Genomic DNA, 13,339 nt, shown 5'->3' on the forward strand with positions numbered 1-13,339 from the left:
ATATCTTATTAATTAAATGTTTGTGATAAACTTATAATTATTACCTTCTTTTTTATCAACATAAAATTCAAAAACCTTATAATGCTTGTCCAAGGAAATAAAGGTTATAAGTTGTGAGATGGATTTAAATTCAGATTTACATGAATAGCTGTATCTTCTCTTCTGTGGCCTTCCGAACAGAACTGTTGCTAATTCCATGGCCTTGGGACCCATCCAGCATACGATGGTCATTTCATGGAGTCCCATGCACAAGCCACACAGCACAATCACACAGAATGTCTAAGGATGCATCTCCTGCTTGCTTTCTTACTCTTTTCCTCTGGCTACCTACCCGTCCATGTCTGCACCACCTGCACATAACATACCCAACCCTGGCTCAGGCTCACTGGAACCCACATCTCACATCTTTTGCTCTGCTCCCTAATTTGAAGGAAACCAATCCAAAGAACACCAGTCTAGAACCCTGTGGAATGCTTACTGTCTTAGGAACTCACCGATGTGTAAAGAATTCAGGGGGGCCCAGGCATAATCCCATCCCTCAGGAAATCTGAAATTATAATAATCTTGTAGAAGAAACCAAAGGTGCAAACTCAAATACCCAACATTAGAGGGAACTTTTGCAGTGCCAAAAGAATTACGCTTTTTACTTTGATAGAGCAGAGACCACCTACAGGTTCGAAGTGGTCAGGACAGAGACCCCAAGGAAAGGGCTGGCAGGATGTGTAAGAAGTGTAGAAAGCAAGAGAAGAAGACAACAGATGCGCTGGGAGTTCACCATGAAGAACCACCTCTCTGCATGCCTGCGGCTGCAGAGTCCACTATTCCACAAGTGTGGGATTCTGCCCCAACACGTAGCTCCATGTTCAATACTCCTAACAAAACTTCTACTGGAATCTACCCTTCACTCTCTGTTTTATGAGTGCTGTTCATACTTGGGTATTAGATGTCCTTTCCAAATTTTGGGAACAGAGGGTGGTTTATGAGAATCATCTAGGGGATTGATTTCAGACCTCCCAGGTTGGCCACCTCTTCAAGTTGTCCTGAAGAATCGGGAATGGGCAACAATTGGGACCAGGGGGAACTTTATGTGCTTATACAGTAAGCACCCAGGGGGCCAAAATTACACCCAGATTCTTTGTGACTCTCACCGGGTCTACACGGGGTGGGTTTGTAGATGAATGGATGAGGCTGCACAAGCAGGCTTAGTATAAGGCTACAGCTCTTAGAGAAGAAGTCTCTACGACAACTGTAACATTCATGAAACATCTTACAGTGTACAATGCACATTGCCCTGCACGGAGACACGGAATTTTGTATGAGGAAGTCTAGGAGGCATCTGTGAATGGGTGTGCTCGGAAATCTCCTTAGAATAAATTGAAGCTTCAGGCACTGCGCTGAGACATCTGAGCAGGGCTTTTTCAAAGGGAACCAATACCACAGTGGGGCTTCCTCCATGTCCTCATACTGCGCTCCCGGAGCAGCAGCACTGGTCAGCTGGAGGCAAATTCTCAGGCTCCGCCTTGGAACTACAGGGTGTAGGGCAAGGGCCTGGCCCTATGTGTTTTCCTTTCATTTGCTCCTCCACTACTCCAGGGATTCGGGTGCACGCCAAGGGCTACGAACCCCTAGACCCACCCATTTCCAACCTGCTTACGTCCTGAGTCTCACCTAGGAGAAAGAGGCCTTTCTCGGGCTTCCTTGGGGCCGGGCCTTTTCTCCACCACATAGAACCGAGTCCCAGTAAAACTCGCTTGAACTGCCCTCAGACGGTTGGCAACTGTAACCCGGAGCATAAAGACATTGGTCATGGCAAAACTTTTTCATCCTGTAGCTGCCACTTCGAATTTCAATGGCTGCTGAAGGCCCCCCAAACCTGGAAGCGGCGCGCGTTAGAATGCCGGCATATTCCACCGCGGGGAAAACCCGGAGCGCGGGAGTCCCTCGGCCAATCAGGTGCCCTCGGGAAAGGAAACTACAAGTCCCGGCAGGCCCACGCGCGCCGACGCGGGACGACAGTGCGCGCCCCAGAGTTCTTCGCGCACAAGTGGCAGCTGGGACTCGGGCCGGAAGGCGGAGGCTGCGGGAACCCCGCGCCGGGGCGGGTGGGCCCTGAAGCTGGGCGGCTATGGCAATTGCTACCGCGGCGGCACTGCTCGCTGCGCTCGGTGGAGCGCTGTGGCTGGCAACCCGACGCCTTGTCGGGCCTAGAGGCCAGAGGTTGCGCGGAGGCCCGGACCGTGGCCTCATGAAAGGGAAAACGGTGCTGATCACCGGGGCCAACAGCGGCTTGGGCCGCGCCACGGCCGCCGAGCTGCTGCGCCTCGGGGCGCGGGTCATCCTGGGCTGCCGGGACCGCGCGCGCGCCGAGGAGGCTGCGGGGCAGATGCGCCGCGAGCTCCGCGAGGCCGTGGGCTCCGAGCCGGAGGGCGTGGGCGAGCTGGTCGTCCGGGAGCTGGACCTCGCCTCGCTGCGCTCCGTGCGCGCCTTCTGCCAGGAGATGCTGCAGGTGTGGGTTTGAGGGCCTCAAGGCGGAGAGCAGGGGGCAGAGGACGGCTGGGGGGCGCGGCCGCGAGGGGCGGGCCGGTGGGAGGGCTCGAGGTCCGGATTCACCTTGGGCCTTTGGAGGGAAGGACGTGGGATGGGGGCGGCGCTGAATTCAGCTTTACCCTGGCTGCAAGAAGTGGGGCCCCAGACGTGCTATTTCAGTAGGCTCTCTGGTACAGCCTCTGCCACAGGGCCGGGGAAGGTTGTCCTGGCTCCGCCCTTGCCAGTGTCTCTCTTCATCCTTCACCTCCCGCGGGGGTGAACAGTGCTGTCCTCACAGCCTCCTGGTTCTGTTGTCCACAGGAGCCTCCTATCAGCACTTAACATAGGTTTAGTGAGTTACCAAGCATTTAGATCCCCTCCCCCACCCCCTTTTTTCTTTTTTCTTTGGCTTAAATGCAACCACAGTACTTTCTGGCTGTGTCCGTTCTCTAGCCTTCGCTGTGACCCTGCATACAGGAGGCACCCAAGGCAGAGGGAGGCTGAGTAACTTGCCCTGTGGGCTGTTTCCAGAAGTGTATGGACTCCCACCACCCCTGTGGGGCAGCCTGGATTGAGTTTCTGATACTGACTTTTTTGACCTGGCCTGACACAGACTGCAGAGTGAACCAGTCGGTTTCTCTCCCGGCACTGCTGACTTTCTCATACATAACTACATTTTCCAGAATTTAAACATCGGCTGGAGCCACCGCGGTGCCTGTGTGAGCTGCCTCTTGAGGACAGAGCCGCTCGACTTGGCCAGCCTTCTCAGTCGCCTTTCCATCCCCCTCCTAGGCCCACTCCAAGTAGGAACAGGTCAAAAAGACCTAACATTCACGTCCTAACAATTCCGTTTTAGAACTGAAAAAGTAATCCATGTCATGGAAAGAAAAGATATTTTATTCTTACATGATCCTGATTGCTGACGGGAAATGTATGTCTGATGGGCACTGTGCCAGTTTCTGAAAGTTTAGCATCAGGCTAGACGCGGCCACCACCACTTCCTCTTGTTAGCATTGCACTTGCTCTGTGACGGCGGCTGCTAGTGAAGCCCCACCAAGAGCTGACCTCATCCAGAGGAATACACAGCGTGCTCTTGAAGCTGTGAGCCAAATACAGCTAGTGGGAGTTGAGGTGTTGTGCCTTTTCTCTGAAAATTTCAGGTACTCCACAGCACCTCAGCATGCAGCTCTGCTGGCTCCTACATACCTCGGTACACAGTTTTGTTTTCATATGCTAACACTTTATTATGTTAAGAAATAAAGCCAGTGTTTGAACAATGTTCGGGGTCAATCTCCAAATACAGATGGAGCCTTATCTCCCTCATTCCTGAGACCTATGCTGTTTTGTTACTTTGGATACTTGGGGAAGAACTTGAACAGAGATAAGGCCTCAGAGAGATAACTAAGTTGACCTTGTGTCTAAGCATTTACCCTTGCTGGCCTTGAAGTTCAGTAACTATAATTAGCCAGGGGGAAAAAATGGAAGTGGTAGATTTCCCACATTTTGGTATTCTTGGTATTTAGGTAGTTTATCTCCTAGAATTTAAAGAATAGTAAATGATAAAGTCTTAAAATAACACAAGCCCAGCAAAGAATGATGGCTCCAAAATGATTAATTCGGGAGACGCTTCCAAAGGATTAGTGAAGAAGAACACTCCTTCCTCTCCCCTGTGGGTGAACCCAGCCCTGGTTTTGAAGTTGACTGTTGGAAAGCTTGAAGGTGCGCAGACAGGCCACATGAGAAGTACTTAATCTGCTGACAGGTACACTTTGATAACAGTTGTAGAATTGAAGACCTTTTTTCTGTTACCCTTGGCAAAGGGGCCAGTGAATTCTAAAATTTGCCCTCTGCTCAGTGTGATTCTGGGTCATCCCTTTCCTCACGCCTGGCACGTGTACATTGCGTTCTTTTGTCCATCTAGAGATGTGGGAGCCCAGAAAGCAAGAAAAAACAAATCTCATAGGACCGAAAGAGTGAACAGACTTTCCTGGAAGAACAGTCCACATTCTAGGACTTCTGACGAGTGATGCATACAAACGGAAAGTCTTAAGTTTGTGTGCTTGACCTAGTCTATTATTCATTTCAGTTTTAAGGAGTACTTGCAAGTCCTTGCATTCCCATAGTGCTGTTTGCCCTTGGGGGACTACAGAGTCGGTCAGTTTTGCTTTGCCTCTGGTGTTGATCCTGGTGGCTGCCGCAGTAAACAGTGCTGACCTGTGTTGAGCTGTGTATGATTGCTAGTACACAGTAGTTCTGTAGTTTTAAAAAGAAACAGTAGAAGGCCAAGCTAGCACACTGATTATAAGAGCAGTGGTGCCTAAAGGGTTCTGGATCTGATGTTTGGTCACTTGGAGTTCGTGATCACCTTTGGCTTTTGCATTTTGATTTCTACATTGAAGATAGGTCACTTGTTTAGTATCTAAATCCTTGTTTAGTATCTAATTTTTTTTTTTTTTGCCCTTACAGCTTACAAAAGAAAGTTTCGTAGAATTTTAGTAGTAAGAATTGTTAAGATATCTAGGGGAGGGGGAGGGGTGGGGGGATTCCCAGAGCCTATGAAACTGTCACATAATGCAAAATAATTAATAATAAGAAGAAAAAACATCATGTAAAGGAACGTTAAAAAAAAAAAAAAGAATGGCCCAGATTCTTGAGGAAAAAAAAAAGATATCATAGATACCATTGTTACGATTTTCACGTTATCCTCCTTAACATAATATTTTCTGATTTAATTTCCAGCTGAAATTAAGGGGAGGGTTTTGAAATCACAGGAATGCTTTGTCCTCAAATTGACTGTATTTCTATTTTAATAATAATAATAATAATAAGATGTGCTATTGATCAGTTAGCTGACTTCCTAGGGAAATTTTGAAATATGGTTATTTCTACATACTATTATGTGAAAAAGGTAAAGACTAGAAATTAAGTCTTAGGCTATGCCTTTATACCACGCCCTGGCAGATAAGCACTTGTTTGATAAACCGGAAGGAGAGCTGTCAAGTGAAGCAGCGTGTCTGACTGTCCTACCTGAGCAGAGTCTTGCAAAGGAGTCCCTTTCCCTCCAGAATGAAGAGTTGCCAGTGTCCCAAGTAATTCTCTGGTCCGTGGTCTAAAAACAAGTTAAATTCTGGAATTGCTGTTTCTGTTGAAAGCTGCGAAGTGGAAGGCCTTTGTCCCTAACGGTGCTGTTTTCTTTCTGACCTAGGAAGAGCCCAGGCTGGATGTGTTGATCAACAATGCGGGAATCTTCCAGTGCCCTTACATGAGGACCGAAGATGGGTTTGAGATGCAGTTTGGAGTGAACCACCTGGGGCACTTCCTACTCACCAATCTTCTCCTTGGCCTCCTGAAGAACTCAGCTCCCAGCAGGATCATCGTCGTTTCTTCCAAACTTTATAAATATGGAGACATCAACTTTGACGACCTCAACAGTGAGCAGAGCTACAGTAAAAGCTTTTGCTACAGCCGAAGCAAACTGGCTAACATTCTTTTTACCAAAGAATTAGCCCGCCGACTTGAAGGCACAAATGTCACTGTGAATGTACTGCATCCTGGGGTGGTGCGGACCAACCTCGGGCGGCACATCCACATCCCACTCTTGGTGAAGCCCCTTTTCAATTTGGTGTCTTGGGCTTTTTTCAAAACTCCAGCAGAAGGTGCCCAGACTTCCATTTATTTGGCCTCTTCCCCCGAGGTGGAAGGGGTGTCTGGAAGGTACTTTGGGGACTGTAAAGAGGAAGAGCTACTACCCAAAGCTATGGATGAGTCTGTTGCGCGGAAACTCTGGGACATCAGTGAAGTGATGGTTGGCATAGTGAAATAGGAACAAAACTGGCTGGCTGTGGCACCTAGGCTTGGAGGGGCATGGCACGAGCACTTGACGGCAGCACTACTGTGAGGAACATGCAGACATTTTGAAGTTATGAATCTTAGGTTTTGGGTAACAAAAATTCAGCAAAAATGTCTTAAGTATATTGAGTGAGTATAATGAACACCACAATTGTGTTTTTATAATGCAATTGAACAGCGTGGAAAACAGATACAGAATTTCATGACTTAAAATACATATGTTGAAATGTTTCTCAAATATATTTTGAGTGTCATGACCAAAGTGTGAGATATTTTTGCTATGATGCTGGTTTCTGTGTGGAAACAGTGCACCTGGTGTGTGCACGCGAATCTCACTTGTAATAAATGTTCTGTGGCTTCTTCGTTGTGTATTTCCTCAGAGGTGTCACTAAGGGAGTCCCCGTGTCATCTCTAGTCTCCTGACTGCCGTCTGTGCAGTGCTATCACGTGGTCCGCATGCTCTGAGAGGCATTATCTCAGAAACCCAAATCTATCACACTACTGGTTCAAAACCTCTCATGCTTTTCAGTCACTCCTAACAGAGAGTTTTGAGGCTTTTCTTTTCTCCTTTTTTTAACCTTCAGAATTATTTGTTCGAACGAAGTCTTTTGCACAATGGTGGCAGCATTGGAGATGAAATAATTTATATAAGGAATACAGTCCCCCCAGGCTATTCCCAAAGGGACTTAGTAGAAGATACTAGTTTATAATCCAGCTCAACTTAAATTAAATCTTAAATTGTCATGTGTACTTGAGATGTTACAAACTAGTAACAGGCTTATCACTCCTACACTCCACACCATCCCATTGAAAGCCCTGCATTGAATCCTCTGTGGGCTGACCCACAAGATGCACTCCAGACTCATGGTTGGGTGAACTGGAACTCAGGGCTGACTGGAATCCAACAGTGCTACTAATCTAGAAAGGCCCATGGCTGCATGCTGGTGTTTTCTGCAGCACGCACCTGGTCACTGCTGAAGAACGAGGCCTGGGTATAGAACGCGTGCCTGCCTGGGAGTTCTTTGTACGGATCTTGGAGTCTGAAATGCCACCCCAACCCCTTCTCCCTGGGAATGCTGCCCACCCTTTAGTGCCCCTCAAGTGCTCCTCTCTCCAAACCCTGGCAGAAGCAGTACTCTGTTCCTACTTGGTAGCCTTACTAGGAGATTAGTACGGTCATTATGTGTTCATAGGCCCAGACAGAATTAAAATAGGAAGTCCCCAAGGAAAGGTTTATTTTAGTTTTCTCTTGCAAGAGTCAAGTATAGTAACTGACACAAAGCAACAATGCAATGCATAGCGAATGAATGGTGTGCACAAAAACAGTGCAGCCCAGATAAGAATATTGTGAACATCTGTTATAGCATCCAAATTAATGCGTTTGTCTTGACATCTTCTGGGAAAGGAAATAATGACACCTTCAGGACAGGCAGTGACCTGAATTTAATGATCACATTGTCCGGGGACAGCTTTGATTGGTTCTTACTTTAGAACTGTTTATGGCATCTGGTTACCCATTTCAGTTCTATGGAGAGTCCCGGGATCTTGGCAGATCACACACAGGTCTGTTTTCTGTTAGAGCATTGTGTTGTGAATATGAGAAACTGTTTGTATCATCACAGGTGTGTCTCTAACTACAGTAGGAATAGTTGCATCATGTCCTTTGAAACATTGTACTTATAAAAAGTAATCCTGCGAAGAGACCTGCTGAACCTAGAAATATGGGCAGGAAATATACCAGAATGCAACTTGGAAAAATAGAAGCTAATAAATCTGTCCTACACCTCGACTTCATTAAAAAGGAGTTCCTTTTTTCGTTGAATACCATCTCACTTGGCTGCAGTTTGATACTTGATGCTTTTCAGGGGATTTGGGGCCTTCTGTAAGAGCTGAACCTTTCAGAGTTCTTGTTTGTGGCACCATAATAAAACAGGATACATTATTATGATGGAAAACAAAAAAATCTTATCTGGAAACTCCAACTATGACGGTAAAATGAGCTGCCACTTGGAAGGAGTCCTTCCTGCCGGCTGTGTGTGACAGAAGGAGGACTAATCACTCCAGTATGGACCGTTTCTGAAGGCTGGTGTAGCCCTGTAGGTCTCTCCTTTCTCCCTTCTGGCCATGTCACCGTGCAAAGAAGGATCAGGCAATTCTGTTATTTTCATATTTATTCTCATCCTTTCCAAAATAGCATTGTAGGAAACATGCAGTGTGCCAGATAATGGAAACTGGTGAGTTGAAAACATTTTTTTTCATCTTTGCTTTGTGGTGTTTTTGTTCCTGTTTTGGAGGGGTTATCTGTCTGAGTCCTGTTTCAAGCAACTTGTTCTGAGAAAAGGTAAGATGGCTGGGCCATTTCTCCCAACTTCACTCCAGAGTAGCTACACAAATTGTAATACGGGTGTAATTAGAAAAGCAATCCCACTGGTTAAACACACCCAGCCTACAGTGGGCTTAGCTCCACTCCACCACCATACTACCTGTGACTGAGGAATTGCTTACCCTCCCCAAACTGCTGTTTCCTCAGCTGTGGCATTGAGACAGAAATGGCTGTGTTTAAAGGATTTCTCAGAGAATGTGAGTGACAGAGCAAATAATGCCATTACCAAAGTGCCTGGCACATAGAAGTCAGTGAGCACACCCAGTTCTCCTCCCCATACACCTAGTCCTCACTATTCACGGTAACAGTAATTAGCAATGGTGATGGTTGGGTGAATTCAAATGATGGAAACATAGTTCTAAACCAAGGACCAGCAAGCCTTTTGTCGTAGTTAAGGCTCTGTGGCCCATATGCACTCTGTTACATAAAGCCATAGAAATGATTGTTAAGTAGCAAAAGCCAGCTATTATATTTATGACTAGAACAGTTGTCCAAGCCCATTGTACTCACGTATTTGTTTGTCTTTAAGGCGCAGTGTCATGTCTATGGTCATGACTCTCGCTCTGCAGGGCTGCATTTATTTTCCATGGTATACCTCATCTTTGTGACTATTTGTTTGCAGACCCAGGAAATCCACCAAGTGTGTTTTTCAAATCTATCTCCAACTATAGATTCTGGTGTGAGGAATAGCAGTTATCTGCCTTCAGCTTGCTCCCCTAACAAACCTGCTGGGTCTGGCCAGAGATCTGAGGGATTCTATATTTGAATATTTAATTGATTCCAAATGTCTTAAGGAACCCTGAAGGGAGAACATGTTACTAATCACACTTCAGGATCTTGGCCCGCACAGACAGCCTCAGATGTTTCACAAACCCTCCCTGGATGACGGGAAGTTAAATTAGTTACAGGCTAACATGGAAGAAGGTAGTTTATTCCTAGAGGATAGTTAGATGGAGTGCTCTGTCTTATGCAGACAGTAAGGGCTTTTGCTAGACCAGATGTTTAATAAAATACAGTAGATGCACTCTTAACCGCTAGCTAACACTCTCTGTAATTACTGATTCTCCTTTCTTTTTGATACCTGTACTGACTGGTGTCTGTGGTGTGTGAATGTCCCAGGCTCTTGGCCTCCCCTTCAGCACACCTTAGTCACACCTCCTAATGTGCACTTAGGAAGAACAAATTTTGTATTGTCTGAGTCTATTTCATGTCTCTGTAGTGATATTTAAGGCCGGGCAATTTATAAAGAATAGAAGTATACTAGATGGGCTTACTAAAACCCGAAGCAAAGTACTGGTTTCTGCTTGCTTTCCGGTGAGGACGTCAGGCTGCATGAACGCCTGGTGCACGAGTAGAGGAGCCAGCAAAGACAAGCACATGAGCAAGTATGAGGGTGGACGCACCTTCGAGAGAATTCACCCACTTCTACAGAAAGCCATTCATCCACCTTAACCTAATCACCTCCTGACTGGCAACACCATGACATTGGCAGTCAAATTTTAACTTGAGTTTTGAAGGGGACAAACTATATTAAAACCATAACACATAGCATCTACTTATTTACATATTGAATATTTCTCACATGCCTGTTGTGCACTAGGCATTGTTCTAAACTCAGGGGGTCCAGGAGTCCACAAAGAAAACCCCTGTGTGTGTGTGTGTGTGTGTGTCCGTTACTTGCTATAGTTATTCATCATCACACAAGTTATCAATCATAATGCAAACCAGTGAACTATGACTACAAAGGGAAGGAGAACTATGAAGAGCAGACTGAAGGACAGGCATTTGGCTTAGTGATTAAGATGCCTTCCTCCCTTATCAAGTATTTAAATTTGAGAACCTGGCTCCGGATCCTACACTCCAGCTCCCTGCTAATGGAGATCTGGGCAGCCATCAGATGATGGCTCAAGTATGTTGCCATTCCCTGCTATCCACATGGGAAGCCTCGCTGGAGTGCCAGACTGACCGTTTTGGCCTGGCCCAACACAGCCTCTGCACACCTTTGGGGAGGGAAGCCGCTGGTAGAAGCACCCTCTCTCAGCCTCTCAGATAACTTTCTGGCATTGTTAATGGTGTTATTAATTGTACTAAATACAGAAATTCTTGCATACTTAATAAGTTAATGTGTCATTTTTCTCCCTTAGAAGTTGCCACTTCATTATGCTGAGTTACAGCTGGGTCTGTGCCCAGTTGTGGTAGGTTTAGACTCAAAAAAAGAAAGAAACAAAAGGAAAACCAACAAAAACAGTTTTAATACCACACAAATCTAGATAGCTCTCCAGCAATTGGCAGAATGGGAGCTTCTATAAATCCTACGAATAACCTCTGCTTTGTTTCTGTGAGTCTACCAAGGGGAACTAAGTAAGTAGGATTGTAAGGTTTAAATAGATTGGCGCAGGCCGACACGCACATTGGTCTATCTTGAAGTTGTGCACATAGTTTGAGGAAATCCTGAACACAAAGAATATATAATCACTATTAGTTTGTGGGGGGAAAAAAGGTGAAGCGGTTTCTGCCACCACGCCATGAAAGTACAGGAAATGGCTTCATGTAGTAGGTGTTGGAGTCCAAGCATTCTGTTGACAGAAGCGGGTTCTACCCGGGCGTTTTGTGTTAATGTAATCAAACACTTGAGAGCAGCAGCCCAGCAAGCTCAAGTCCACCCACCTCAGAGTTTATCTTTAGCTCATCTGGAAGAGTTTATTTTAAACATTGAACATTGTTTGCTGCTGTTGAAATGAAAGTGAGGGAGTTACAAGCTTTCTTCCACTGCCATCTGGCAGATTTACTGATGGATCGGGTTCTTTAATCCATGTAACCCTGTGTGTGGGAGCTATTGTCTTTGTGTTGATGGTGCAGCTGGCTTGGCTGAACTTTAAAAAGCTCACACAAAGCTATCAAGAGCCATCCTATAGATAAATGGAGTTGGGGATGTGCAAGTCACTGAGGCCTGTTTGCAGCGGGGAGGAGTATGGATGTATACTTTTCTTTCTTTGACCACACACTTTTATTCCATGGTTGTCTATGAACTGCAATAGATGAATACTGTATTTGAATATTGGGAGGAGATAACTGAAGCTACACAAAGGTGATTCTACTTAAAAGAGGAAAGTATTCAGTAGAACAGAAAGGGGCAGAACAGCAGATCTAGGACTATCTAACTCCTTAGTAAATATGGGCTGAAAACTGTCAAATGTGCATGTTTTTCTTTTTAGGGGATCTGTGATTTCTCTTTGTATTTATGAAATAGAGACATTCATTGTTGCACAGACTGCATGCTTAGTCATTGGTGTGGTATCCTCAGATACAGTAGTACAGAGAATGTATTACATTGCAGGGCACAATGTTTAAAGACCCTCAAATGTATGTATATACATTCATGGAGAGATTATAAGGGAACAGTAGACTGTATGCAAGAAGCAGTGCCTTGCATATGCCTCTATTAAGATTATAGAAACATAGGAAGAAAAACACAAAATATTTTAGCTGTGATCACTTGGTATTCATTTCTTTCCTACTTACATGTAGAGTGACTGGGCAGTATGAAAACAAAACCAAAGGGGACAGTGTTGTCAGAAGGCCAGTTCAAGTCCATACATTCTGTTTTTGCTCCAGTCCCTGCTAACGTGGCAAGGAAAGCCAAGGAAGATGGTCTCTCTCAACTTGCCATGTATATGGAGAGAATTTCTGGCTCCTGGTTGGAGCCTGATCCAGACCTCACTATCGTGGCCACTTGGGGAACAGACAGATAGATGGAATATTTACTCTCTCTCATTCCTTCTCTCACTCTGCCTTTAAAATATTAAAAAAAAACTGACATAAAACAACAACACATACACACACAATATTGCCTACATTGTAGATGAAAAGAAATTTCCACCTATCAAATGCCCCTAAAGGGAAATATTAAAGGGAGAATTGGCAATATCGTTCTCCTGATTTTCTGCTTGCAGGAAAGATTGTGGAAACAAGTTTTCCTTTGGGTTTATGTGTCCTTTGTAATTTGGTTGTAATAACAAAGGCACCTGAGTCTGACTCCATGTACTTTCTGTGAGCCCTCTGTCTTACTGGGTGCCAAGAGGATGTTGAAGAAGTGATGCTCTCCTGACCCCAGTTTTTTTGAGCCCTGGGTTACACAACAACTTCTATTTTCATCATGAGCTTCCAGGTAACCCACCTTCCTTTTGTGGCAATAGAAGCTTTCCCTAGCAGGTCAGGTCTTGGATATAGAGCACTATTTCGTTAGCCTGTCTTGTTCTTGTTGCCCAGCTTGTGAGCATCTATTTACTGTATCATTTTCCTCTCTCCTTAAAATGCATTGATAGATTCTATTTCAAATAAAGAAGCTACTCCCCCAAGGTTACCTATCAGAGATGAAAACTGTTCTCTAAATTAAAATTACCTTGTAAGAGGCCATGAGGTTGAGTCATTCAGCTTGAAGGCAAGATTTGGGATACAGGGAGAGGATGAGAGAGGAGGCACCATGGAATTTCTATGGCGAGATCACAATTGTTTTATAATTTGACAGCTTCAGATATACGTATTTGTTAATATTATTGTCACTGATGAGACACAAATCAA

General features: G+C 45.2%; 1 protein-coding gene across 1 annotated transcript; it reads left to right on the plus strand.

Moving 5' to 3' along the window:
* The first annotated feature begins 2,029 nt into the window (after positions 1-2,029).
* RDH14 (retinol dehydrogenase 14) lies at positions 2,030-6,735 on the plus strand. Its single transcript, XM_004582612.3, has 2 exons — positions 2,030-2,506; positions 5,732-6,735. Exons 1-2 carry the CDS (start codon positions 2,126-2,128, stop codon positions 6,347-6,349), a joined length of 999 nt encoding a protein of 332 aa, XP_004582669.2. The 5' UTR covers positions 2,030-2,125; the 3' UTR covers positions 6,350-6,735.
* The last annotated feature ends 6,604 nt before the right edge of the window (positions 6,736-13,339 follow it).

Source organism: Ochotona princeps, chromosome 8 (assembly GCF_030435755.1).
Source record: "Ochotona princeps isolate mOchPri1 chromosome 8, mOchPri1.hap1, whole genome shotgun sequence".
In the NCBI taxonomy this organism is placed as follows: domain Eukaryota; kingdom Metazoa; phylum Chordata; class Mammalia; order Lagomorpha; family Ochotonidae; genus Ochotona; species Ochotona princeps.